Source organism: Pochonia chlamydosporia, chromosome 2 (assembly GCF_001653235.2).
Source record: "Pochonia chlamydosporia 170 chromosome 2, whole genome shotgun sequence".
NCBI lineage: Eukaryota > Fungi > Ascomycota > Sordariomycetes > Hypocreales > Clavicipitaceae > Pochonia > Pochonia chlamydosporia.
This window is the reverse complement of record NC_035791.1, coordinates 6,066,614-6,092,817: the sequence shown is the minus strand read 5'-3', so window position 1 is coordinate 6,092,817 and position 26,204 is coordinate 6,066,614. Positions and strand designations below refer to the sequence as shown.

General features: G+C 47.2%; 8 protein-coding genes across 8 annotated transcripts; 2 read left to right on the top strand and 6 right to left on the bottom strand.

The window, feature by feature from the left end:
* Positions 1 to 1,568: 1,568 nt before the first annotated feature.
* VFPPC_03896 (N-hydroxyarylamine O-acetyltransferase) lies at positions 1,569 to 2,663 on the top strand (the record flags this gene model as incomplete). Its single annotated transcript, XM_018283344.1, has 2 exons — positions 1,569 to 1,987; positions 2,042 to 2,663. 2 exons carry the CDS (start codon positions 1,569 to 1,571, stop codon positions 2,661 to 2,663), a joined length of 1,041 nt encoding a protein of 346 aa, XP_018137679.1.
* Positions 2,664 to 3,300: 637 nt separating this feature from the next.
* On the bottom strand, positions 3,301 to 3,930 carry VFPPC_16847 (proline-rich antigen 3; the record flags this gene model as incomplete). Its single annotated transcript, XM_018294600.1, has 2 exons — positions 3,301 to 3,635; positions 3,699 to 3,930. 2 exons carry the CDS (start codon positions 3,928 to 3,930, stop codon positions 3,301 to 3,303), a joined length of 567 nt encoding a protein of 188 aa, XP_018137678.1.
* A 2,517-nt stretch (positions 3,931 to 6,447) lies between these two features.
* VFPPC_03893 (secretory lipase) lies at positions 6,448 to 7,662 on the bottom strand (the record flags this gene model as incomplete). The annotated part of the gene is made up of 1 exon (XM_018283342.1): positions 6,448 to 7,662. One exon carries the CDS (start codon positions 7,660 to 7,662, stop codon positions 6,448 to 6,450), a length of 1,215 nt encoding a protein of 404 aa, XP_018137676.1.
* Positions 7,663 to 8,486: 824 nt separating this feature from the next.
* VFPPC_03892 (hypothetical protein) lies at positions 8,487 to 9,090 on the bottom strand (the record flags this gene model as incomplete). The annotated part of the gene is made up of 2 exons (XM_018283341.1): positions 8,487 to 8,593; positions 8,646 to 9,090. The coding sequence occupies 2 exons, from the start codon at positions 9,088 to 9,090 to the stop codon at positions 8,487 to 8,489; spliced, it is 552 nt and encodes a 183-aa protein (XP_018137675.1).
* Positions 9,091 to 10,375: 1,285 nt separating this feature from the next.
* On the bottom strand, positions 10,376 to 12,049 carry VFPPC_03891 (cytochrome P450 78A3; the record flags this gene model as incomplete). The annotated part of the gene is made up of 1 exon (XM_018283340.1): positions 10,376 to 12,049. The coding sequence occupies one exon, from the start codon at positions 12,047 to 12,049 to the stop codon at positions 10,376 to 10,378; it is 1,674 nt and encodes a 557-aa protein (XP_018137674.1).
* Positions 12,050 to 18,207: 6,158 nt separating this feature from the next.
* On the bottom strand, positions 18,208 to 19,449 carry VFPPC_03887 (NADH oxidase; the record flags this gene model as incomplete). The annotated part of the gene is made up of 1 exon (XM_018283337.1): positions 18,208 to 19,449. One exon carries the CDS (start codon positions 19,447 to 19,449, stop codon positions 18,208 to 18,210), a length of 1,242 nt encoding a protein of 413 aa, XP_018137671.1.
* Positions 19,450 to 20,118: 669 nt separating this feature from the next.
* Positions 20,119 to 20,663, bottom strand: VFPPC_03886 (hypothetical protein; the record flags this gene model as incomplete). Its single annotated transcript, XM_018283336.1, has 2 exons — positions 20,119 to 20,216; positions 20,264 to 20,663. The coding sequence occupies 2 exons, from the start codon at positions 20,661 to 20,663 to the stop codon at positions 20,119 to 20,121; spliced, it is 498 nt and encodes a 165-aa protein (XP_018137670.1).
* A 4,407-nt stretch (positions 20,664 to 25,070) lies between these two features.
* Positions 25,071 to 26,040, top strand: VFPPC_03884 (hypothetical protein; the record flags this gene model as incomplete). The annotated part of the gene is made up of 2 exons (XM_018283334.1): positions 25,071 to 25,185; positions 25,289 to 26,040. The coding sequence occupies 2 exons, from the start codon at positions 25,071 to 25,073 to the stop codon at positions 26,038 to 26,040; spliced, it is 867 nt and encodes a 288-aa protein (XP_018137668.1).
* Between the last annotated feature and the right edge of the window lie 164 nt (positions 26,041 to 26,204).

The window sequence follows — 26,204 nt, the reverse complement described above, 5'->3', positions numbered from 1 at the left end:
ACAAGAGCAGTTGGTAACTAAACAGCTACAATATTTCAAGCCTCTGTTAAGTTATCCTGGAATGTGGTCACTTAATCACGGCAACTTGCAAATTGCATCTCAAAGCCACCTATAAATATTGATCTTGCTCTTGGTGTCACGGGTGTGTTACTACCTTAGGGTAACTAAGTCCGGAAACAGAAAAGCAAGCAGATAAAGGAAGAAGAAAGAAAGCCTGGGCTATTCTCGGATTGAATGTATTCGTGACTGGCCCGGAGCACATATAACCATTGTCCTCATTGGAAACCGTAGTAAACGCCCTTTCAATTGCTGACGATTGTAGAGATGTCTAGCACATTTGGCCGTGCTCCAGTGTTGAAGCTACCATATACGAGCAGATTCAGGAGTGGCCTCAAGGTTGGAAGACAAGCTGGCAAGCATATTAGCTTTTTTTCTCCATAGTGGATAATGCTTTGGCATACCACAAACTATGCCTATGCTAATCTTGACACCGCCCAATATTGCCTCAGGAACTTGGTTCCAGGTTATCTCAGGGGAATTGCTGTTCTTGCTAAACGTAGCAATGCTTCGCATGGTAGATACAGCTGCCACACTGTCATATAATTCATTCAGCACTGCAGGTGGGCAATATTTTCCAATTTTGGACTCACAGGATACCGCCGGCAAAGATGCAGATGATGGCAATCGGTGGGATGTTTAACGTATTTATACCACAATTACATAATATCGACGGTAGCGTTAGGGCGTAGGGGGGGCCAATAGCGGCAACAACGCTCATTAGGCATTGAGTAGACGGCCGAGCGAGGCGGCTTTACATTATTTAATGACTACTATCGCGGCTTCCCCCTTTAATACGAGCTTCGGGTATTCCAGATCATACATACTTGCACGATATCTTCATTACCTCGTAGATTGGTACCGGAACGTCGCGTCTATTCACAAACACCGAAACACGGAGTCTGTTTCGTGAATAGAGCCAATGTGCCGCCCAACGTGATAATCCATGGTAATGAAAACGTTTTTCTTATATCATGCTCTATAGAGACTCAATTTCACGCGACATGTGTTCCTAGGTACGCTGGTGGCCAGCCTGGTCAAGCGATGAGAGTGAAGTAAATAAATTTAAGGTACTTCCGAATATATTCGTGGGAGAGGGACCACGACGTGACTTGAAACGCATACCAACATGTATCACCCGGTGCATAAGGCGACTCTGCCTTGTTCTTTTGAGTTCAGCAACATGGCAATAGATGTCGCCAAAACCGTATGCGCTACTCAGCCACCATGACTCCATGCAGTCGAAATGAGTCCCACTGTTAGCCCGATTACCGCTTGGATCCCCATGAAGAGGAAAAGGCGTCATTTACAAGTGTGGTGCATTTCAGCGGGGCGTGAGTCAACCATTGGGCATCCGAAGAATTACTTCAAATTGGCTCATCGGAGGGTTATCGGCAAGTCCATCAACTGCGACGTTTAAACACAACCGAGAATACTTATTGCCATTCGCATTGTCTCCCTTAAGGGTCAAATCTCAGCCGTTGAGAAACTTGTCATATCAACACCAAGCCATGGCTGTTGGCCAATTTCGAGAGATGCCATCCCAGGACGCGGCTTATTCGCAATCCCAGGTTTCAGCGTGGCTTCAGCATATCCAACTGCCAAAATGCTACAAACAATATGTTGACTCGCCTTCAGCGTTCCCTAAAACGCAGGAGTCATTAACGGCTCTATTTCGCTGCCAGATTACCTCGTTTCCCTATGAAAACCTCTTGATACACTACTCTCAGACTCGACTCGTCAGCATTAAACCCCATGACCTGTACAACAAGATGATGGGTCCGGAAAGTAACGGCAGAGGAGGATATTGCATGGAGCTTAGCATCTTTTTCCATCACATGTTGCGTGGACTAGGGTTCGATGTCTACATGACTGGCGTACGTAATCGGGATAGAAAGGATGGTGCACCGCGAGGAGAATTCCTGGGCTGGTAAATGCTTCTTACAAACACGAGATAAACCACATGTGCTTACTTGGGCGTCAGGACTCATATCAATAACATTGTTCATCTCCCTGACGGGTCCAAATTTGGTGTCGATGTTGCCTTTGGAGGGGACGGACCTACAGGTCCACTTCCCATGAACGAAGATGAAGCATACATCTACAAAAATCTAGGATCTCAAGAAGTGCGGTTAGTCCACGGTCTCATGCCGAAGCAACGTCTCAGAGAACCAAAAGTTTGGCTCTATCAGTATCGCAACTCTCCAGACAAAGAATGGAACTCATTCTATACGTTTATGGAGATTGAGTTCTTTGCAGAAGACTTTGAAGTTCAGAATTGGTATGCTGGGTTTCATACTATACACCGCCGAATGGTCGTTGGAGTGAGGTTTCTTAGAGAAGGCGAGTCCATTGAGTTTCCCCACGGCGGGAGAAAGCATGAAGATGAAACGGAGGTCCACATTATAGGGAAGGTGATGCTTGTCAATGATACAATCAAGGTTAATTTGGGAGGTAAAACGCAAGTGGTTGAACAATTTTATACCGAAGAGGAGCGGGTAAAGGCTCTTGGGCATTACTTTGGTATCCGTCTTACAGAAGAGGAGGTCAACGCTATAAAGGACTGGGATCTGGCGCTGGGGACTCAATCTAGGCAAATGCTCTGAAGAGAAAGCCAATGGTCTTTGTCGAGATGGTGGTTGTAAGCGATGAGTTGTAAAATGGCGGAAGGGTGGTGGGAGAAGGGAGGTAGCAAACGTTCTATTGCAGCCCGTGATAGACTTGTTTCATATAGACATTTTGAGTCATGCCGCTTTTTCTGTTGTTAGGATTGTTATTCACATCAGATTCCAGTAAACAGCAACATAATGGTGAGGTAAAGCTGTATCGTAATAATGACTCTTCGAAAAGCTACGACAGAATTGTTGTCGGTTGGCGCTGCGAATGCAGAAACAAGCTCCGTGTATTGTATAACCTCTGTGCTATGTTCAAATATTTTCCAATCTGGTTAGTTATGGGAGCATATGAAATCATTGGACAAGCATTCCAACCATCCCAGCACTAGATCTATAACAGGCTTACAAACACAGAAATGCATCACGAAATTGGGTACCTAAAAATCACTACTATTAAGTTTAGCTAATATAGCGTTGCCCTTGGACGCAGGTTCTATAGGGTACAAAGTCTCTCGACCACGCTTTGCTAGGAGCCCCTATCGGCCGCTACCTAATTCCAAGAAGAGAAAGACATCAAGTGAGAGTCTTGACGCGTGAGCTCATCAATCTTGTGCAGGGTTCGTGCAGATTAGATGGCCAGAACGAAAGCACCCAGAGCACCGAGAGCAGCAACGGCGTTCTTACCAGCGCCAGCAGTGACGATGGGAGGGCTGGTGGCAGTAGCAGTGCCATTGGAGGCTGAGGTGGTCGAGACGGTAGCAATTGGCAAGCTCACGGAATAGGAGGTCGTCTGAGCCTCACTGGTGGTAGGTTCAGCAGTCGAGCTTGGTGGTGCAGGCTCGGAAGTCTTGGTGCTTGGGGGAGGAATGACGCTCAAGCTGACAGTGGCACCGCATTCTTCGAGAGTCTGTCCATCCTTGCAGCAGCCGCCGTCGGTGCAGTAGAAACCCTTGGGGCAGTATTCTGGGAGTTCATGTTAGTACCGTCACTAGGAACCATGACTTCTTGGAGTAGAGGGAAACTTACTCCCGTTGGAGCAGCACGAATCACCCCGGCCGGGGTTATAGCAGGTAGGGAAGCGGATACACTCGGTATATCCGGCTCCGCAAGAACGCTCACAGGTGAAGGGAGCAGTAACTGGCTTGCACAGCTGGGTTTGGCGTCCAAAGAGGTTGTCGAAGGTCTCATAGGATCTGGCCTGGAGGCTGGCGGAAGCCGACGAGACGCCAGCGAGAGCGAGAATAGTGATGAGTTGCATTTTGAATAACGAGTGTATTTGATTTAGAAAATAACGACAGACACGGGGCTTCTTAGCAGGAGCGGAATACTAACAAGTGAACGAAAACCAAAGGCTGGGGGATTCCGGGCGCCCAGTTATAAATACGTACAGCCTTATACGTATTACGGCTTGACTTTGGTGAGGCTCAAGTGAATGGTCAATGCCCTGACCCATGGGACAGTGCGATTCATTAGTTCGGCACTTTTCAATGCTTGGTATGGTGCTTGGCATGGGGAGCTTGCAGATACGCCGCCATTACGAACATGGTGTTGTGGTTTCATCCATCCAATCAGACTTTTGTTTGCGGCTTGACGGCACTGATCACCACTTTGTCTGGTACAAGGCGACCAACCATGGACGGGTGGCGTATTCCTGTAATTTGGGAGCTGAGAAGGACCGTGATGAATTTCGTGTTGCAAGGGACTTGGCTTTTTCCACCCCCGCGAATCGCGGGACGTCGCGAGATAAGTAAGCCAAGTGAACGAGTCTTGAAAGAGTAGGAAAATAGATGAGAGATATCTCGCGTTTTATACGGGCTGGTCTGGATTGCGCGTCCCCAGACCAAGCGACCATCTCAATATACAACGGGAGGGCGATTCATCTCCGTAGCTTGTTTATCTAGCAACTATTAATATGACTCAACCCGTATGACCAAAATTCCAAATCTCCTGGGACGGCATCGGGATAGGGCAGGCCAAAGTACACCAATATTCCTGGCATTGCGACGCATGAAATGGCAAGTTACGAAGCAAGGAATAATACAAGATGCAACAAAGCCGTAGTATCTGGAAGTAGGAGCTAGCAACCTTTGTCCGCCTCTGACGGCAGTAATTATGCTCTTTTTGAGATAGACGTCAATAATTAATCTACACCCAGAGCGAGAAACTAAAGGACTGGTACATGTAAATGGCTTTGTTTATCAGGGACACCGCCGGTATCCTGCTTGGAAACTTGAGTAGAAAGAAACATACTTTTAATAGTGACATTGCTAGGATATATATCCTTCCAAACTAGGTTTTGAACTGGGGGAATTGAGCTACGAGTCGTGTTGCCCTTCTACCAATTGGTACCCTGTCCAAAACAAATCATGCTTCATTATACATTACAGTAATACAGTTTGGAACCACTCGGATAATCGAACTCACGACACCACAGTGCCTCTCATCGATCTTGGCTGCCACAATTACGCCCCAATTCCGTGTCTCGCCCGACGCCATCACAGGGCTGTCAAATCGCAATGTCAATACGAATTTGTTGCAACTTGAGCACTTTGATTGGCCTTTTTCTGCTGCCCACTGACACAAAACTGAAATGGCGCACCCAAAAAACAATAACAAAACTTCCAAATTCCTGGAATCTTCCGAAAATTCTGCCTGCTTTTGAGGCTCAGTTACACGCCATGGCCAACCCGTGGACCGTCCTCGTCAGCCTAGAAAGCCACGTCAAGAGGACCGTGTGCAAACTGATAGCATGAACTGTCCTCAACATGTAACGTCTCCACTGTACACAATTAGCAACAGCCTGCTAGGCGATGAACCGGTGCCACGCGGATGGAAATGACAGATCCCTGGCAAACATAACGCTTTACGATCTGCCCAGATGGAGAACAGCAGGGTTGTGAAGAAACCCCCCGGTTCGTCGGTCATGATTGTGGTCTTGGCTTGTGTCATGGCCTTACGGATAGGCGAATTGTGGGCTTGGAAGACTGCGTTTCTGACAGAGGGAAATGAATGACAAGACGATCACAAGAGTTGTCAAGTCTTGTGTGAGGCTCTGCCAAGCAGCTGGTTTCCAAAAAGGAACGCGAGCTGCAAAATTTCGACAGGTCAATCCTTCCTAGGTTAAAGGCGCAGTGGCTGTTTCGACTTGGATAAATGGATAAAAGGGGTGGTAGTTTTGGATTCTGAAGTTTAAAGACAGCCAAACAACGCCTTCGCTAAGCCGCCAATATTTCCTTGCAGACAAACTCGGATAACTGTCTCCAGCAATGCAGCAATCAAATGCCATAAATCCAAGCTAGAACGTATTCAAAGTAGATCAATCAATTTTCGGGCACAGCCCGTCAGCCAACAACCATAGCTCATTAAAGTTGCGCCACCATCAGCTCCAAAATCGCAGGCCAAACAACCTGATTGGAGAACTCGGCCGTGAACTACAAGGCAGCCACGGCAGTAAAAGATGCGGCTTTCTCATTTTTAGATTCACAGCTCGGTACTTTTCTTGTCTACGGAACGGGTCGCCATGGCGTGCTGTCAAGCTCGTGTTACTTGTGAGTCGTGCACCTTTGCCGCCGTCGAACCACCCAATACGTAGCAAGTCCTTGGTCTTTACCGAATTCCCTGTGTTGCTGGTGGCTGACGTCTCATACTGGTGGCTAGATCTCAAGAGAATCTAACACACAGCATCATATGGCTTGGTAGGAGGCCTTAAAGACACAGAGCACAACTGATATATTCACAGTACGCTTCTTTAAACTCACAACCTAACTAGTCCAATCTAAGTCGTATTTGTACAGCCCGGCTGAACAGCAACACCGTCCAGACGACCCTTCAGCCAAGCCAACACTTCCTTTGAAGCAGAAAAGAAGAGATCAACATGGCCTGATGACGCCTTCCTCCTGTACTCAACAGCGGCACCTCCCTGGCAATAACGTTGAATAAGACTGTCAGTGTCGGCAATGGGGCTAATCTCATCCTTGACGCCTTTATAGACCATCAACGGAATGCTTGGTGTATGATGGCCCATATTGTTGGCGTCTGCGATGGCCTTGACGGTAGTGCCGTTGAAGATGCTAGGATCCTTGACAAACTTGAATATGTCTTGGAATGCAAAAGATATGGTGTTGGCTCCTAAGCACGTGTTCTTGACCTGCTTTACGGCCTTGGCTTTGCTTGGAACGACCTGTGAAGAGATGAGAGATGCTATTTCAGGATACTCGTTTCCTAGTCCCACAATGCCAGTGGCGATCAACCCAGCGTAGAGACTCTTATTGATCTTGTATAGAACAGACAAAATATCAGGACACGTCCCTCCTAGTGCCGCTCCAGCGATCTTCAGCTCCGGTGCATACACAGGCTGAAGTTCTGCAGCAAATCCACTGGCTAAGCTGCCGCCAGAGTATCCCCAAAGCGCCGTCTTAGGATCTGCCGCAACTCCTGTAAAGCTAGATGATGCAAGCGTGGCACGTATTCCATCCAGGACAGCATATCCAGCCAGGTTATTGGCGAGGAATGCGGCATTCGGTCCCAGGAAGTCAGGCACCGTCACATACCACCCGTGCTCTAGCGCATCGTTAATAAGACCCAGCTCGACCTTCGTAACCACCGTCCCAAAAGCGCCTCCTGACTGAGACCCCTTTTGAGCGACGTATGATGGGCAGCAATTCGGGCTAGCGGCGTCTTCCGCGACTTGATAGGATAGTAGTTTCGACGGATCAGCATTTTTGGGAACGAGAATCGTTGACACGGTTGCGATGGCCTTTCCGAAAGAGTTGGTTGTACGATAGAGAATCTGGTGGGCGGAAGAGATATTGAGAGAACTTTCCAGAGGAGACGGGACTAGTCTATTGCGAAGAATTGTTCCTGCTTTTTTGGTTTCGAATCCAGCAGGAGGCGTATAGAATGGGTCGTTGACGGGTAAAACAGCAGATGCTACAGCTTTCTGTGTACAAAGTGAGACTGCACAGAGGAACAAGAACTGGAGACGAAACATTTTTGTAGCAGCGATAATCTTGGTTTTAATCGACAAATAGGGATAGCTGAGCAAACAAAGGGCCCGATTTTCGTGGCTTTCGTGGGCCATAAATTTGCGTTTCAAGTTTGGCTCACATGCATCGCACATGTGAATGCGTCCATGTGAGAGCCCCTGATAGCACATACAAATTGGTTGTTGTCCACAGTATTAAGCTGTCAAATGCATACTTGAATTAAATATGCGACGTGGTGTGTCTCGAAATTGCGTGTTAGTCTGCTATTTCACGAGGTGCTTCCACATTCGGTGTATATTTCCTTGTGGGCTAATCTTATTTCACTTGGTCCGCACACGGCCATTTTGCATCTGATGAGCTCGGTCAAGCTGTAAAGCATGAGCAAACTATCCCCGGAGATCTGTATAGTGAGCTCCTGCTACATGCTGCTTGTATCGGGCTGAGTTTTGGTTGTCCTTCAATACCATAGGAAGCATGCGACCAAGTAACAGGTGTTGCATACACATACTGCTTCCTAGGATATTTCAGGATGTATATAGCGGGGGATCAAAAGTATTCAAACAAGGAAAGGTATCGTATATCGCGCTGTGTGCTGAGGCATATTGAGCTGTGTTGGTGTATACTAGGATATGTCTAAATACCTTTAACCACAGACTCTATGTGTATACTTGCACACACGAAGAAACTTCTAACTGCAGCCTGCAGTAACATGTGTGCTTTTATTGGCCATTGATTGCAGCGAAGTGCTGTTTAACCTGATTCCCCACTGCGAAATGTCAGGTACACTAATGTCGTACAGTATTAGCTTGCCATGAAGCTGTTCCTCGCGTTAGTTCCCATCATCTTCTTCCAAGGAGCGAATGTGTTTCTCTGTTATATCATCAATCCAACCCATAGCCGTTTCAACATCAACGCCTATCGGCTCTGCTCCTTTTGCTAATGTAATGTTAGTTAATTTTGCAAGTCTAACCAAAAGACTAGTACTCACGCATCCAAGGCATCCGTGCCAATAACTCTTCGCGGCTTAGATGCGCCGTCTCTTTGAAAAGACGGTCAAAGAGCTTTGTCATGTCCACATCTTCTGGTCTAGGTTGACTTTCTGACGATGAAGCGCCTTCCTCCGGTGACTTTTGGGAGGACTCGCGAGGTTCACTCCCTGTGCTGTCGACGGCTGCGGCATCCGTTATAACATCCTTTGTCTTCGGCTCTGCGTCTTTCTCTGAGGTCTCTGGAATTACGCTGCTCATCGTCACAGGATCGTCGACTTGAACTTTCCCTTGTTCACCGCTCTTGGAACTCTTTGCGTAAACCTGGCCGCCTGGTAGGGCTGCAGCATGATGCTCGTTATTGGCGGACTTGGCTGCTTCATCAACGGATGATGTCGCCTTCTGGTTATGGCTAACGATTTCCGGGTCGGTGAGCTGGGTGACCATGTCGGTTGTTGGATTCCTTGCTACAGCTTGCTTGCGGAACGAGTCAAGATTAGACGTGAGACCAATTTATTCGATGCCAGACCCCCGAGTGAATGTATAGGTGTCGATGTTTGCGAGATGGGCATCAATGAAGATAAAGAAACAAGTAGTGTGTCAAGTCTGGTGGCCATGGCACTGTTTTATTGTATTTATTTATGGATTTGATTTGACATGACCTGAACTTCGGTTGGATAACTCAACTCCACTCATCCACTGAATTGTTCGGCCAAGCGGCTACTCACCCAATGTGATGTGGCCCGACCTGACGCAATGCAACACTGGACTAGTTGAAACCCTGACCTAATGCGGCCGAGTTCTTAAGCGCTCGATGCGATGCTCACAGTATACCGCAAATCTTAGGTTCAAAGTTTGGCATGCATGGAAACTGGGACAAGAAAGGAAGCAGAAAATTACATGTATAGCTTGTGCTACGTATATGCCTAGATTAGGGCAGTCCGTGGGCACATGCGAGTATACACCAACACATGTGCGTATATCCTAGTATATAACGCGATACGCAACCCCTTCAATCTCTCACCGTAGCCACAGAAATGTCCTCAGAGCTGTGAAAATTGAGTGTACCATACCTGAAACAATTGACGCCGACAAGAGGCTGGGTAACCACTTGCGAGCCACCCAGGGCCAACATCATCGACCCAACAACTCCGAGTTAAAAATAGTAACGGCGCTTCGGCTTTGTAGCAACACCTGAACTCATCAAGCATTTATTTCCATAACTCTCCCGGAATATAAATGTCCCATCGGCCAAATATTTTGGATTTATATTTTTCAGCTTCACATTTTTAGTATCAAAGCTAGACTTCGTTCGTGTGCTACCCAACCCACATCTCTACCGACATTTCTCATCTTTTATTCTAGTCATGGATCCTCCTACAAAAGACATGGATGCTGTGTTTGCTGAAGCTTTCAAAAAGCCATCTGATCCCAAGTTTCTCGGTAGAGGGGCCCGATATAGCAATCGCAATTGACCGCAGATATGTGCTCTCTCCCAAAGTCCTCTTTAACCCTGTCGTTCATCACGGATAACAAGAGCAGCCGGCCAGTGAGGAGTGAAAACTAAAAGGAGGAGTTGATTTAAGCAATATCTCTGGTTATAAAACTCCATAAACGTATTATATCCTCAAATCTAGTCTTACATAGTCACCATCGCCCCATACCGACTAAGACAAACGTCCAGCAGCGTCTCAATGTTCTCCCACCACCATCAAACTGTCAATATTTACCATTATTGCTTCTCAACCTCCTTCAGCTGCACCCACAATCCCCCCTTTGGCTTCGACGTGACTCCCCCAGCAATATCTGGCGTTTCACCACTCGCCAGCGCTCCTCCATCCTCAAACCTCGTCTCAAAGCTACCAACCCACGCCGCAATCAGGCACGCAAACTCTGCCTGGGCAAACTTCTGACCAATACAGCTTCGTGGGCCATGTAGGAACGTCAAAAACGAGAAATTTGAGTCCGCAGATCCACTCTTATTCGTGCGTCCCTCGGCGTCAAGCCAGCGTTCCGGCTTGAATTCCTTGGCATCTGCGCCCCAGAGCTGTTCGGACATGTTTACAGCCCATGGGCAAAGAATGATGATGGTGCCTTTGGGAATGAACTGCCCGAGGATGCTGGTGTCCTTTGCAGCTACACGCATGGTCAAGGCAACGGGCGCCCATACTCGCAGGACTTCGTTGCAGAAGGCTTGCAGGTAGGAGCAATTGTCAATGTCGGTGGCGGTAATGTCGTCGTCAAGAGATGGCAGTTTCGATTGGATTTCTTTGCGCAGCTTTGTTTGAATGTCTGGGTGTTTGCAGAGCACGTACAAGGCCCATGCCATGGCTGTGGCTGTCGTTTCATGTCCCGCAAGGAGGAATGTCATCATTTGATTCACGAGGTCATCGTCACTGAAGGCGTCGGACTCGAGCGCAACAGAAATAATGTCGATATCTGCCTTGGATGCTTTTTTCTCGGTGCTGAGCCTCTCGCGCTTCTCGACGATAAGATCCCGGCAGACCGACTTAATATAGGAGACGGCGTCTCTTATAACGGCGTTCCGCTTCAATGGCAGTAGGCGGAGCAGTGAAATGGGTACAAAGATGCCCACCAGTCTGAGAAGATTCCCGACTCTGCCAGGGTTGAAAACAGACTTGTAAGTTTGATTTAGCTTGTTGGTTGGGTCCTGGAGAGAGTTGAAGTCCCGGTCCATGCCGGATACTCCGATGATGTCGAGGGTAGCACGAGAGCTCCAGTCATACACCTCAATTGCACCAGGGGCGTGCTTTACTTTGTCATCAGCATCGGCTGTCTCCTTGCTGGCCGTGCTGGGGCTGGACTTCGCATTGATAGTCTCGGACAAGGCGCGAGCCATCTCGCCTGACTTCTTCCAGAACGTCGGATACAGGTCTTTGATGTGGCGGAAGGCAAATGCTGGCATGAGATTCTTTCGTTGTCTTTTGTGCTCATCGCCCTCGGCGAATAAGATACCTAGTCCTAAGACCCTGCCCAGACTTTGGCTAAACTGCTTGGGCTTCGTAAAGTCATAGTTCTTGGTTACCAGAACCTCGGCGAGACCTTTCGGATTGGCTACAAGTACTCGTTGTTCAAACCACGTGGAATAGGTAATCAATCCGTCGTTTGGCACATTGTCAACCCAGTCGCGCATGGGAATACCAGAAGGCTCTTTGAGGATTCGTCCAGTTTGATCCCACAGCCAGTGACCATCTGGTGCGTGCGGTAGGTGGCGAAGAGGACTGAAGAAACGTGGATAGAGAATGACGCGCCATATCTGGATTGTGAAAAAGTACGCAAAAAAGATGAGTGATGCTGTCTTCCATAAGCCCAGTGAGTATTGTGGTGCTGTGCTTGCGAGGACATATGAGGCTCCTCCAGCCAGGGCTAGGCCATCGAGCAACATGGCGAGTGTATTGGTGTTGAACAGCTAGGAGGTTTATCTGGAGACGAGTAGTCTGGTCATTGACGAGCCGTGATGGCCGAGGCAGCAGTTAGATATATGTACACGAGTCCTCACAAATGGATGATGTGTCGTTTCAACTCCATCCAAGGGTCGACGTGTAATTATGCACCTCGAATGGAAACCTGAAACGGGATTGACGTGGACGCCATGTTCTGCCTGGCGCCACCAGCAACGTCAACAGTGGATTTCGGAGGAATTATGACCGCCATGTCACCGGGGCGGGATAATCTTGGCCGCCACCGAAACCGTTTTAGCTCAGTTGTGATTTGTCGACTCGGAATTGTGGCTAGACAACTGGGATTAGTTGGAACATAGCCTGTTGCCTGTTGGCCCGAAGTAACGACACTACCGGCCTAAGATAGCCCCAACAACTAATTGTCTTTTTAATTTAAGGGAAGAAGTCTGCTGGTCAGGAATGGAATGCGCAATGTGTCAACTAGCAATTGCCGGTACAACTTGCCAGTTATGGAGTCAGTTATAAACCATGCCATTCAATTCATTATCGGTAATTGAAACTGGTTTTACGACTTTCACTTCACGAAATCTTGAACAGGGAGTGCACGGTACGGATAAGATGCATGGCCATGCGAAGTAGTGTGTGGCAATCAACGGTGTAAAATATCCCCGTTCGCCAAACACCAGGAATGAAAACTACTAGACGGATTTCACACCCATTACACCAGAGGGTCAAAATGCGGCGGCATGTTATGATAAGTTGCTTTACGTTTTAAGACTGTTAAACTCTTTGTTCGAATTTACCTGAAATGACCGTCGCCCGCTGTTGGTCGGCCGAGCTTAAACTCATGATAGAGAACTCCATACAACGACCAATGCTTTCTCCACTACCAAAGGCACCTAAGATTGGGTTTCCTTTGAATCCACCGATTCCAAAGCGGGCATTCACTATGGGTGAGATGTTGTAGCAAGCCACGAGAATTAAGCAGGAGAAACGCTATACTCACTCGCTACGTCTCGTTAGCAGCCAGCGATACGTAGTCAGTCTGCGGCGAATACTTACACACTAGCAATTCAACGTGTTTGAGCTCGTTTTCCGTTAATCGAATTCAATATACGTTCGTAGTACTCACAATCTGGTAGCAAATAAGTTGAGTTGTTTTTTGTGGCAGAGCGTAAACCAATGGGGAAGTCTTACATGCTAGTAAGGTTGATGGCAGCCCTTTTAGCATATGATTTCGGGGTATCTGTGCTATTAGTAGTACTTACGGCCTATAGTTGCGTTAATTAGCTTCTGAAATGTGTTGTTTTGCAGCTCGACAGACTTACCATCTGCGTATGGTCAGTAATCTACTTTCGATTGTAGAGACGTTACACCAGACACTGTTAAGGCTTTTACTTACGCACTAGAATAATGTGAAACGTGAGAACAGTAATTGAACTAAGCATCTAGATTATTCTCTTACAAACTATTTCGGATAGAGTTTTAGTATGCTACTTCCAGGGTGCTAGAAATGAAGTATGCTTACATCCTGTGTCGATCCATTGTTATTTTTGTCGACAGTCATTTTGTAGAATCTAAAGTTAACCTACGTACTAGATAACCGACTATATTAGCATACAAACCCTACTATAAGGATCAGGAGAACTCACAAACTGGTTTTATTTGAATATAAGATAACAGCAATTTTTCGAGAAGCACTGCAACTTACACCCTACGAAGCGTTAATGTCCGCATAATACTGTTCAGAGGAAGTGGTACTTACTGGCTATAAAACGTAGAATGTTAGAGTCCCGCAGAACTTTGTAGGCCTGCACACGACTTACTTCCTTTAATTCGAAGATCACCAGCTGGTTAGTACACGAAGCAGAACTGCAAACCTTAATGGTAGTCAAGAAGCTTACATTCTACGGCACGCTAAGGTTAGCCTTCTTGTATCGTCATATTCTCATACCGAAGACTCACTCCCTTCAGTTATAAATTTAGCACACAGTGATTGAAAGCTCTTCACTTCGTCAATAGGCCAATCACTCACAAACTGTATGTTATCTGATTAGCGTGCTGGATACGATGGATAGAGAAGAGGATGACAAACCGTCTGCCATTGCAGAATAGCTTAGCACAATTTTACCATATGTAAATGGGAGAGAGTGCCTTACGCCCTTGAGTCCATTCAAATCAGTGCCTTGTTGCTTTACGAGTATGCGGACCGCTACTCACTTCCTATGGCACAGAATTAGTAATCCGATCCCAGTTGCGTTCCTACTTCCAGGAGTTTTGAGATGGGTTCATACATGCTGTATATCGAGATCGAACAGATCAGCTTATGCAGTGTTTGTCCTTGGTATTTATGTAACCTACGCTCTGTACTCTCATGTCAGCAAACTGAACTGTCGCAAGAGCGGCGGCAGCACTTACACACTATATTCGGCTGGCACTTAGAGACTGCTGTGAATAGCGGATTGAGAGGCTCACATACGTACTATGAACGTTTCTGTAAGTACGACTCTCACGCTGCTCTAGTTTATTGCATATACACTTACAAACTAGACAATACGTAAACATCGCTATACGTGACGGGCCGCTGGAGAGCAGCAACCACCTACATGCTAAAATGACGCAATCAGCATACCGAACTTGCGTGGCTAAAGTTATCTTTACACTTACACACTAACGGCCGAGTTGTAGTTAGAACCCGTGAAGCAAATGATAGCCCGTTTTATGCGGAAATAATTGTTCTTACGCTCTTTAATTCCCTGACGTCTTAGCGATGTGTTTGTGCCCGGCCATTTATGGCTAGTAGGTTGTTGCTCACCGGCTGTAGCAGAAGTATGAGTTAGGACAAGAGCAGCGCAGTGAAACAAAATTATATAACGTACTTGCTATTATTACGCAATTAGATGTGCCCCGAGACGATGGCATCATGACATACCCACCGGGGGCCGAATTAGCGTGTGGTTATGCGTGAACCTGATTCAACAATGTTGGGACTCCTTACACGCTACAGCCGCCGAATTCATCAGTCTCTATCAGTCGTGAGAGAATTAGAGCATCTTACTTGCTATTGATGTATTTCTTAGCTTTGGTATCTGAATGGTTTGTGCATACTAACTCTAGCTTCGATGCTGTGGTCCATGACTGGATTGGCTACTGCCAGTGCGGCGGCGATGATCGGAAGCGCTACGGAGAACTTCATATTGTTCAAAGATGACAAATTATGGGATGGGAGCTACAAGAAAGATAGGTTTCGACACTCAAGATAGGGAGGGCTCGGCGATGCTCATGGGCTACTGTACCATATGTCCAGTGGTACATAGTCTTGGGCAGCAAGCGTCACCCATATATAGCCAAAGACTAGTGGTACGTATAATCTAACAAGTTTGATGCGTTCACTTGCAGTGACTCAAACGAAGACCATCCACCACGTTCATCGTAAAAGGTGAGGAACCACGCGGGTTTTGGAACATGATCGAAATCCGCCGCAGAAGCTGAAATATGACCGTCGAAATGTTATCTGAGACCGCATATTAGCCGAATTTTACCTTTTGTAGCTGCCGATCATTGCCTTAAGCATCTCGGGATGCGTGGCACAAGGTCTCAACACACGGCGTCAGAGTGAGATTCTGTCACCTCGGGCTGGTGCTACTGCCTATCGATGACCAGGGTGCGGAGACATAGGCTACGTCGTGCTCGCTATGTCGTCTCAAAATCTTTCAGCCTTAGAGCCTTGACATAACCTCTCACCCTGTCATAGACCTTGAAGAATAGTTTCGTCTGTTAACCTTGCAGCGGAAACGCCTTACTGGGCGTCCAGCCCAAGTTAATCTACGGTGTCCAAATCGAGACTCACGAACTAACCGGTATTCGATTGAGAGGGCTTAGCGGGGTACACGTTTAACTCGGAGTGATCCGAATGCCGATGATCTGGCCCAGAATGGCAATTCGTGGTTTTGGCTTGTCAGCCTCACCCGATGCTACATCAGGGGATAAACCATGCAGGCATATTAAAGTAAAGTGGAAACAACAGCAGCACACTGCCGTCACTTTGTGATATCAGTCAATAATTGGTCAGTCATAGGGAACTTTCAACAAATTGGGACGAGTAACTGTCACTATTCATGACGAATGGCCCGGGAGGTAAGAACTGCGGCTGAAGGTAGTGAATAAAAAGATGAGTTTATCATTCTCAACGTACGGTGAGATACTCTCTTCCATTTTTTTGCGTGTATCTCACTCAATCCTTCTTGCAAATACACAATGAAAGCCGTTATAATTACTACGTTCACTTTTCTTGTGACCACCATTCTAGCTGGTCCCGAATGTCCGCCGCGTCCTCCAAAGCCACGTCTATGCCAATGCAGGGCTCGATGCCCGTGTCCATCTGGCTCGGTATGGGATGAAGTGCATTGCGGGTGTACGACCTACAAATGCCCGCCGACATCCTGCCCTGATGGATACAAATTTTCCTTTCGAGAGTGTTGGTGCCGACAATGTGGAGGATGGTCGTGAGTCGAGTTTGCTCTCTTGGACTCTTACAAGATGCATGCTTAGAAGGGTGGGGGATATGAGGAGGTTGGGTGTTAGCTCTAAGTAGCTTCGAGCAATGGTGTACAAGTCGTCTAAATTTTAACTTTGAACTAAGTTTGACGTTACAATTCAACGGTTTTTTACGTCCTGTCCCTCACTAGGTTATATTGCGCTATCCCCTCCGATGTAAGTGAGACACGGATGGTGTATCGCTGCATGCTCTGCTGCTAGATTCACTTCATGGCATATGTCTTAATGGTCCGCAGTCCGGCAATCGTAACTAAAGCAGCCAGTATTGCTGCCTAATGAGAGCTCAACTTGCCCATGCTTCGTGATCTATCGTCGTCAAGTGCCTGAACCACGAATGACTCGAGATGGTTAGACCCTTTCCGAATAGAATTCACGGCAGGGGCCAATGTCCGAGTCGTTGATCTGAGTTTATCTAGAACAGGGCAATGCGAGAGATCGGCACCACGTAGTAAGGTTGATTTAGCCCAATCCACAAATAAGGGACGCCCAGGTTGTATAGCCGTGTGGAGTGGTGTTACCTCTGAGACACTATGCGGCCACACATAGTTAACACGACTTTGGCATGTCACTCTCAGCACTCTGCGGCTGAAACCTGGCAAATTACTAACGGTGATGACAGTCGGCGACTGTCCTGAGGAGAAGTATTTAAACCGACCTGCTGTCGTCATAAGCCAGCTATTTGTGCGACTTGACATCTCAAAACTTTGAAAAAATTCAGACCTTACAGTTCATAGTTCACCATTTGATCATCCACACGTCAAACACTTCACCCTGCTCCAGAATGAAGCACATATTCTTTGTTATTGCCCTTGCTGCTCAAAGCTATGCCCAGACGAGACCTGTCTGTGGAGGTTTTCCAGCTGCCTCGAATAGCGACTGCTCCAAGCTCGTAGATGACAACCTGGGAGAAAACACAGCGGCGCCAGTTACGAACGGTTATGCGGTTATCACGTTTGGATCTTGCGCTATTGCATCCAGAAATACTGCTGGATCGGTCATTACAAAAGACCAGTTAGCTCGTCGAGGGAACACAATTTATTATGCTTGCGATAACCCTACAATCTCTGGATATATTGCAGGCAACCCAAGAACTTGCATGCTACACAAAGATAGGTAAGTACAATTTGTTCTTTCAGCAAGTGAGCCAGTAGACTAACTTGGTACATAGTGTGAGCCAGTGTTGAGGGACAACTCCCAGGTCTGCTTCCGGAAGACTGTGATCGTGGTGTTCTTTGATGAGATAGATATAGTTGATGTTGAAGGGGGACCAAAAATTAAGGGCTAATCTATTGCGAACAATAAATTGATTCTTGCATGTTTTGATAAGTTGTTGTATACCAGTTGTGAGAAAACATAATTAACCGCGCATTGTAAATGTTGGTCAATATACATGCAAGTGTCTCTTGAGATGGCGAAGTACAATTGAGACAACCCCTGGGTTACTACTTAAGTACGTTGTATGGACCTGCAGTCGCAACATCCGTCATAACTGTCCTCCTTCAGTCGCACTCAATCCAGGACTTTCGCCCTTTGGTTCTGTCAATCAATTCGTCTAGTAAACTCTATCTCGCTCAAGGTACCCATTTCACAGAACGCTTTTCTTTGCTCGCTTTCCTCTACCTTCAAATGGCCAAGCGATCTGTCTAGCCATTCGCACCGTAACTCCCAACTCGTTTGCAAATGCCATTACCAGGCCAGGATTCTGCTGGAACCACCTACCGGCTTGTACCACATCTATGCCGGACTGCAAAACTTCCTCGGCGAGAGCACCCGTTTTGATGCCACCAACAGCTGAGATCAAAAGCTTGTCTCCAACAGCCTTCTTGATGTCTCTCGCGAAATCGGCTTGGTATGCTGACCCCGATTTGATACCACTCGCCGACTTGGGATGAATGCCCGCAGAACTGATGTCTACCAGGTCGACACCATGGTCCGCTAGGAGGGAGCTCAGCTTGGCTGATTGAGCAACCGTCCACGAATCTGGGAATTCGTTTTTCAGGGTGTCGTTAAACTCGAACCAGTCGGTAGCGCTTATACGGACTAGTAAGGGCATTGTGCTGGGGATCACGGATCGAACCCGGTCCACGATTTCTAGCACTATTCTCACTCTGTTTTCGAAGCTAGCGCCATACTTATCAGTTCTGTTGTTGCTTATTGGGCTGAGAAACTCGTGTAGCAAATATCCATGTGCCGAATGAATCTCGATGGCGTCGAAATTCGCCTCGACAGCCCGCCGGGAAGCCTCTGCAAAGTCGTCCTTTAGCTTTTCGATATCTTGAATCGTAAGAGCCCTCGGTACAGTATTGACCCCTTCTTCATGGGGAATGGCCGATGGAGCGACAATCTCGTCTGGCCATCCGCCTACTTGCTCGGTCGCCATGGCATTGCCGCTAAGCCATGGCGCAAGAGTGCTTCCCTTGCGGCCAGCATGAGCTAACTGAATCGCGATTTTTTGATTCTGGCCGTGGGCAAACTCGGTGATGCGTTTCAATGGCTCAATCTGGCCGTCCTCCCAGAGACCAAGATCTTGTGGTGTGATTCGACCAACACTCTGCACGGCTGTTGCTTCTACAATTGCCAGGCCAGGGCCGCGCTGAATGATCCCTCCAAGATGCGTAAGGTGCCAGTCATTTGCGTATCCATCTTTTGCCGAATACTGACAGAGAGGGGCGAGAAACAGACGGTTTGGAAATGTGACGCCTCGAATTGTCAACGGGCTGAAAAGCTTAGTCGTCCCTTCGACTTGGATTCCAGCTGGAGGGTCTTGAGCCGGGGTGTAATAGGAGATGCCTTTGGCCGCGACGTTGTCAATTGCGATTCTTGCCATTGTTGATGATAATTCAGTGATTTGGCTACACAATTGACTTTGAGAACCCAGTGTGACTCTTATTTGGTGGCTGTTCTTGGCCAAGGAATTTTGATAACGGGGTTTCAGCCAAGATATAAGGTGCAGTGCAAACAATTATTAATATCACCAGTTAGGCGCTTACTAATTACTAATGCTGCAGTTGATCCGCAGCTGCGTTTTCTCGCCCAATCCATTTCGCGGTGGGTGGTGCAATGGGGAATTATTGACAACGAGGAGTTATCGTTGTGGGTTATGACAGGGATTACCAACGATGGATCAAACCTGACTCGGGACAGACTCGGCCAATGAAGTCTTTACAAGCTTTGTATGCCCAGACTTGCCATTCATGGGAGAGAAGGAGCACTACGCTCATCGTAAGGTCCTTAGTGTTAATCGCTTGTATTATGTAACTTTTGAATTTTAGTAAACTAGACAGGCTGAGCCAGCTAAAGTGATGCACAACAGCACATGCGAGGTTTGACTGGGATTCATCTTGTTAATCCAGGCACAAAGCAGTCCATGTAAGTTGAGACTTGCTTTGGATATTCTTCACTATTGCAACCCCCTGGGTAGAAAACTACCAGAATATGACGAATGTAGATACACAACTAGGGGTTGTGCAAAAGTACCCGAATACAGCCAAAGAGTTCAACTCTGTGTTTGATCCGACATGGACTCAATCCTTGAAAAGAAGCCTTCGGGAATGGAATCGACGTGTTCCGAACGCCACCTCGGTGAAAAGAGAGCTGTGCAATATTAGCATTATAAGTTGTTCAAGTACTAGAATACTTACGATATTGCCAGCCTTGGAAGTCAAATTGAGGCAGTTCATCAAAGCCAAGGAATGGTAGGAAAGACACGCGTAGGCGAATTAATATACCGACGGCGACGATACGGTGAAGGCCACAACGAGACTTAAAGTCGTTGACGTCGAAGTTGAAGACTGCCTCTGCAAGCTCGGTGACCTCATCCATCAATTTCGTCATCACGGGTCCTGTATAAGCGGGATTCTTGCCCAGGCGGTGCGAGTCAATGTTCATTACGAGGCGGCCAATAATACGTGAGCAATCATCCAATATGAATTCAGGTGGTCTCTGTATGCGAACTAAGGAATCGAGTGTAGCTCGAAGACTTTCATCTAGTACTTTGGCAGTGCGAAGAATCTCGACAAAGGGGACGTCCACGTCGGGCATTTGCGTAAATTCCAGGTTATAATTCCGGCGAAAATCGAATAACAGAAACTGTAGGTAGACTTCAAAGGGTGTCCGGGGCTCCGGTTGTAATATGTAGCTATAAATTCCGTCCACGAAGTTGAATACCAGACGCGGAAGATCCATATCTAGTTACTCGTCGTACGGTTAGAGACTGTAGAGACGTTGACACTTCTTTAGCAACGGACTGCGGTAGTCTGAGGCGGGAGCTGTGTCGCTTTGGAATGCGAAGGTCAGGTTTTGTGGCCTATCGGTTCCTCGTCGGGTCGAGCTCACAGGAGTCGTCAGCTCTAGGCTGCAACCAACAGATTGAAACCTCCCCATTCGAGTGCATAACTCACATTGAGACCAACTCCATTTGATTGGGTTTTCAGGCGTGTATGCGTTTGTTTGGGTTTCATTCTCATCTCATCCGACTCGGCTCAAAAGTGAACGACACCACGAAGACAAGTTTAAGTTCGCATCGATACCCGCCCGTCCGCAATCGCTTCGGCCTCCCCATGTGTGAAGCACGGGTAAATGGCAATTATTAGAGTCTAGCAAGAATATCAGAATGTATGGAACCAAAGATATTGGATCCGGTATGACATTATCTTCCAACAGCGTCATTCACTCCAAGCGCCAGTACGGCCGTAATCACACTGAGTTGTGGTCCATGCAAACAAAGAGCTCATTATGCGAACCTGCTATCTTATTCAGAATTTAGTGGTTTGGTCGTTGTTCTCCTACAACCTAATATTAGGACGAGGTAGTGCCTCACGCTCTAGAGGAAAGATTTGAAGAAAATGAAGAATGTAAAGAACTTAAAAAATAAGCTATAATGGTTAGACATTAGGTCTTTCAGTTAAACCGCCACATTCCAAGACTTGCTGAAGAGGTGGACTTCGTTCAGCAATCGAAATAAAAAAAGAGAAAAGATACACCACGATGTCATTGTCCGTATCAGAAGTTTCTTCGTAGGCAAAGCAGCGCGTCCACGCTGACCGCGCAGATTATCCATCTAGACAGCTTCATGCTTCATGGAAATCTCGCTTTTAACCACAATTCGGTTCGTAGGCAACGATGCCTCGTCAGGCTCGGAGCCTCTACGAATTTTCCTGCCTCTTTCGACCTCGTGATAGCTACCACTTTCATGCTCCTCTGTTGAAATGCTTTCCATGCCAGTGGATCCCGGATGCTGGCTATTCTTGGTGGGTTGAGCGGCATTTGTGCTGAGCGCATTCCCGAGTCTACCGAGTATGGGACGTAGGAAGGGAAGGCAAGCTACGATGACAGGTTTGTGGTTAGTAAATGGGACAAGAGGTGAGGAACAGCAGATGAGTGAATGTCTTACCACAAACAATAGCGATATTGCATTCAACATCAGACCATATAGCAATGTCAATGAAAATCCAAGTAATGTCTGGGTTTGATAGAAAGTCGGAAAAGAGATACTGCAGCCGCAGTGAGGATATGATAGTAACACTTCATGAAGTTAGAATTTGCTAGAGTCTTATGAAGCACTTCTGGTCCTGAAAGTAGAAGTGGTACATGTGCACTTACAATACACCAACAAGGAGGATGCCAATCACTACAAGCTTTTGTACACCGGGAAGCTTCAGGCTCCAAATATAAGGTATCGGTAAGCCAAGCATCATGATATCTGTAATAATCGTAAAGAATGCGTTTCCTAGATAAAGCTTGGGAGAATCGACTGAGCAGGTATAGTCCGATGCTTGCATAGGGTTGACGGGTCAAACCGTTGCCACCAAGCGCGGGTAGGCTGGTAAGATAACAAGACACTCAAGCACTAGAAAACTTGTCAGCTCATCATGGACATGACCACCCCATCTTTGGTAGCATCAAAAGAATAATTACGCATTTCAGATGCAGATATAGTATGGGAATATGTGATGAGCTGAGTAGGTGCACCTACAACGCCAATGCCCCAGATGACCGTCATTGCAGCAAGGAGTATAATTGGGATTTTGATTGACTTTTTTATCCCAAACGAGCGCCAGTAGAATGCAAGGACAGAGAGCTTCACGGATACCATTGTTGCGGTATAAGAGAGCTCGGCAATAAACATACTGATAGCCCAAGACTTTAGGACATCTGGCGGACCGCTCCAAATATGTCTTCCGAATCCACGAGTAACAGCTAATGCAGTGTTAGTTAAGTATACAGAATCTAAGACCTCTGACCTCCATCTGACATGGCGTACCATATAAATCTAGAGCAAAGAACTGAGGGGTGCAAGCAGCCTAGTTACCAAATCATGGTTAGTATTGTGGAAATGACAGTGATGCCAGTGGACTGGTCATACTAGAGACGCAATTATTAACCAGTCATCCACCCATAGCTTGGCGCCTTTTATATATCGACACACAAGCCTTAGCCCAATGGATACGACGGCAAGAGTCCAAGTGACGGCAGCAGCGATAATAATTTCTGCCCGTCGATCATCTGATAAATCAGTGCCAGGTGGGGGAGGTGGAAGGCTCATTCTGCTTGCTAACGAGAGTAGTTTGGTCTGTTTATGTTACAAAAGAGCGTTATGTCTCAAGGGCAACCAGAAAAGTAAGGAATGAATGAAAGGCTCATACAAGATTATCGTCTTCAAGTTTCTTGTGGAGGAATGACGAGGTTTATATATATATCCGAGGACGACAGCATCTAGTAGACGTTTTGATATATTGCAAACAGCTTTTAGATGCCAATTGCAGAATGTCAGTGGCGGCGGCGGTGTGGCTAACCTTTGTTTAAGACCAATGTTGTGTGGCTTACGAAAACCGTCTGTCAACGCGCAAGAGTTGCTTTTGGAAGACGCAACCCAATAAAAGCTGCTGTGAAAGCTCAAGACAACGCCTAGGCTCCAGAGACGGGAAATCTGCTAAGTAATGGAACATTGGCGTAGAAAATTGTGTTGCACCTCCTGGTCCACCAGACTCGTGACGGTTGAAGTGCATTATGGCATCCTCCGAAACAAGTAATCCGTCAGGGGCAGATTGGGGGCTGTTCGGCATAAGACATCCAATGTTGTTAAACACGACGATCATGCGTCATTCCAGTTCATTCACACAAATTTCGGGGCCCAAAGACCGGTAGTTTGTTCAAACAACGCCCGTTAATGTCTTGTTCCTATCATAATTGTCCCTATACCTGCTCTTCTATCACTTCAAGATGACAGAGTTGTAGTCATTTGTGTGGTTGTGGCTTCAAGAAACCAGCGGATGTCTTCCTTAGCAAAAGAAAATCTGTATAGAAGTCGGGGAATCCCCACGGTGCTTTTGAAAACCGAAAATTCTATGTCATCGGTGTCCGTCACTCTGTAAGGCGCTGGTGCCAACCAACTAAATTATCCCCGGTCCACAGAGCGCGAATGCATTCCCATAGAAGCTCGTCGTCCACTCCACTTTGGTGAAGAATGTTGCCCAGAAGAGATCAGGTCAATGAGCGAGCCAATCGCTCCTTAACGCAAGGGCAAGGCCAACAGTTTCCACGCCACATAGGCTGCAGAAGTCCTCTACGGTTTTGTTGGTTGACCTTTTGTGTCGATTTAAAATGGATGATTTGGTTGTTTTGAGATATAGTCCCTCCCCGGACGGGCCTCGCTGCGCTTCCGGATCCTGACGAAGTAGTGCCGCGGAATTGAATTCGAGTAGTGGTCTCTGTCCTACTAGGCGAGCGGCCCGCGGAAGAAGCTGTCAATATGAAACCAAACGAGTCAAGTGAGCCCAGCGGTGAGCACGTACATCCGGGTCCAAATTCACTTGACGCCTTATATCCGAAGCCTTCGTCATTATTTATCTGCACCACATGCGAGACATGACTGCTCATGCTTCCCAACTACGCTTTGACCCCAGCCATTGTCTCACTTATCATCCATTGTAGATATGTTCAACGCAAGCCGTCAAATCTGAAGATTTGCCAACGGGAACTATGGTGAGATTTCGTGTATGGGCGATGAGAGTAGGGAGTGGTCCGTAGTTGAGGATGTTATAACACGAGCATCTCTGAACATCACAACGATTCATACCACATGCTCTATACTTATAGCTGTAGCCCGGAACTGGTACCGACAAAGAACCGCTCTTCCGGCAACACACTGGCGTACGCCGGGGTCCACCATTTAGACTAATCTTGATGGAAGCTTCTGAAGGCCATGGATGACCAGATGCAGCCCAATGCAAGAAACCGTGTCAGCCACAAAGACTTCGGCGGAGATGTGTTATCCAATCAACAAAATTGTGTCAGCACTTACCCCCTTCGCTACCAGATTCAACAAAACACATGATGGTCACTTCAGACTTGCCTCCTACAAATAAGAGGCAAAGTTGCCAGCATCGGCAGACATCATCACAGTAGAGCAAATGTGACAATTGAGATGTCACATTGTATCTTGGGCAAATGGACTCCAAGCATCTACGCCCTCTGTCTACAGACCCCGATGACGACTGGTCAGACATCACTGATATGTCTCAGCGGCGGAGGCTTCAGAATCGGGTAAATCAGCAGGCATCTCGTAAGCTTCAACAACCTTTTTGTCCCCATCAGCCTTGCTTGTCTTTCTTCAATGTTTAATGGCACGTAATAGTGAATGTCACCCAACATCTAACTTGGATCAGGACAGCGGAAGCTACAGCATGAAGCCGCGGTTGGTATCAAGCGGCGGGCTCGAGGTCGTCCTAGAGCTGCGTGCCAAACCATAAAGACTCGTCTCTCTGATCAACCATCCGCGACACCCAACGGTAGCCAACTAATGATGCACTCTAGCAGTTACCATAATGTGAGATCTGGGGCCTCACTAAACCGGGAATCTGCCAAGTACCATAATCTTCTCGGCGATCTCGCCGCCACAGTTCATCAGGGTCTGGAGCACGGTGATCCGGCATCGGATCTCCTCTTGAGCCTCACCAAGATGAATGTGTTGCGAGCTATCATGTCCAATATGTCTGCGCTGGGTATAAGCTTCGACATCATACGCGATGACCATGCCGTTTCGTGCTTCAACATCCCCGAACCAAGTTTGGGTAGCCAAAATCTGCCCATCAGCCTTCAACCAACTCAGCTGCAGACATCTGTGGCACATCATCCCTGGACAGACCCATTCCCTTTCCCGTCATTACGCGATGCTCTTATACAGCACAACGGAGAATTCGACGAGACTGAATTCTGCAATGATGTCTTCGGGGTTAACGGAACAGAACCTGTTGGACTAATTATATGGACTGAGCCATGGGACCCAAATGGTTGGGAGATGACCGAGGTGTTGGCTCGCAAGTGGAAGTGGTTACTTCAAGGTTGCGTTGAACTGCAGGCGTCGACAACGTACTGGCGTTCTCTACGTGGAGAGCATACACTTTTGGACATTGACTAAATTTGTAGTCACTTTATTCATGATCATAACCAACTCTTAGGACATCAAGAACATATTTGCCGTGGCATAGGACCAAAGTTCGACACGCCCGCCTCCGTAGGCGGCTGTATTTCACCAGAATCCCCAGTCAAAATCGACAGTGATAATTTGTACATCTACATATT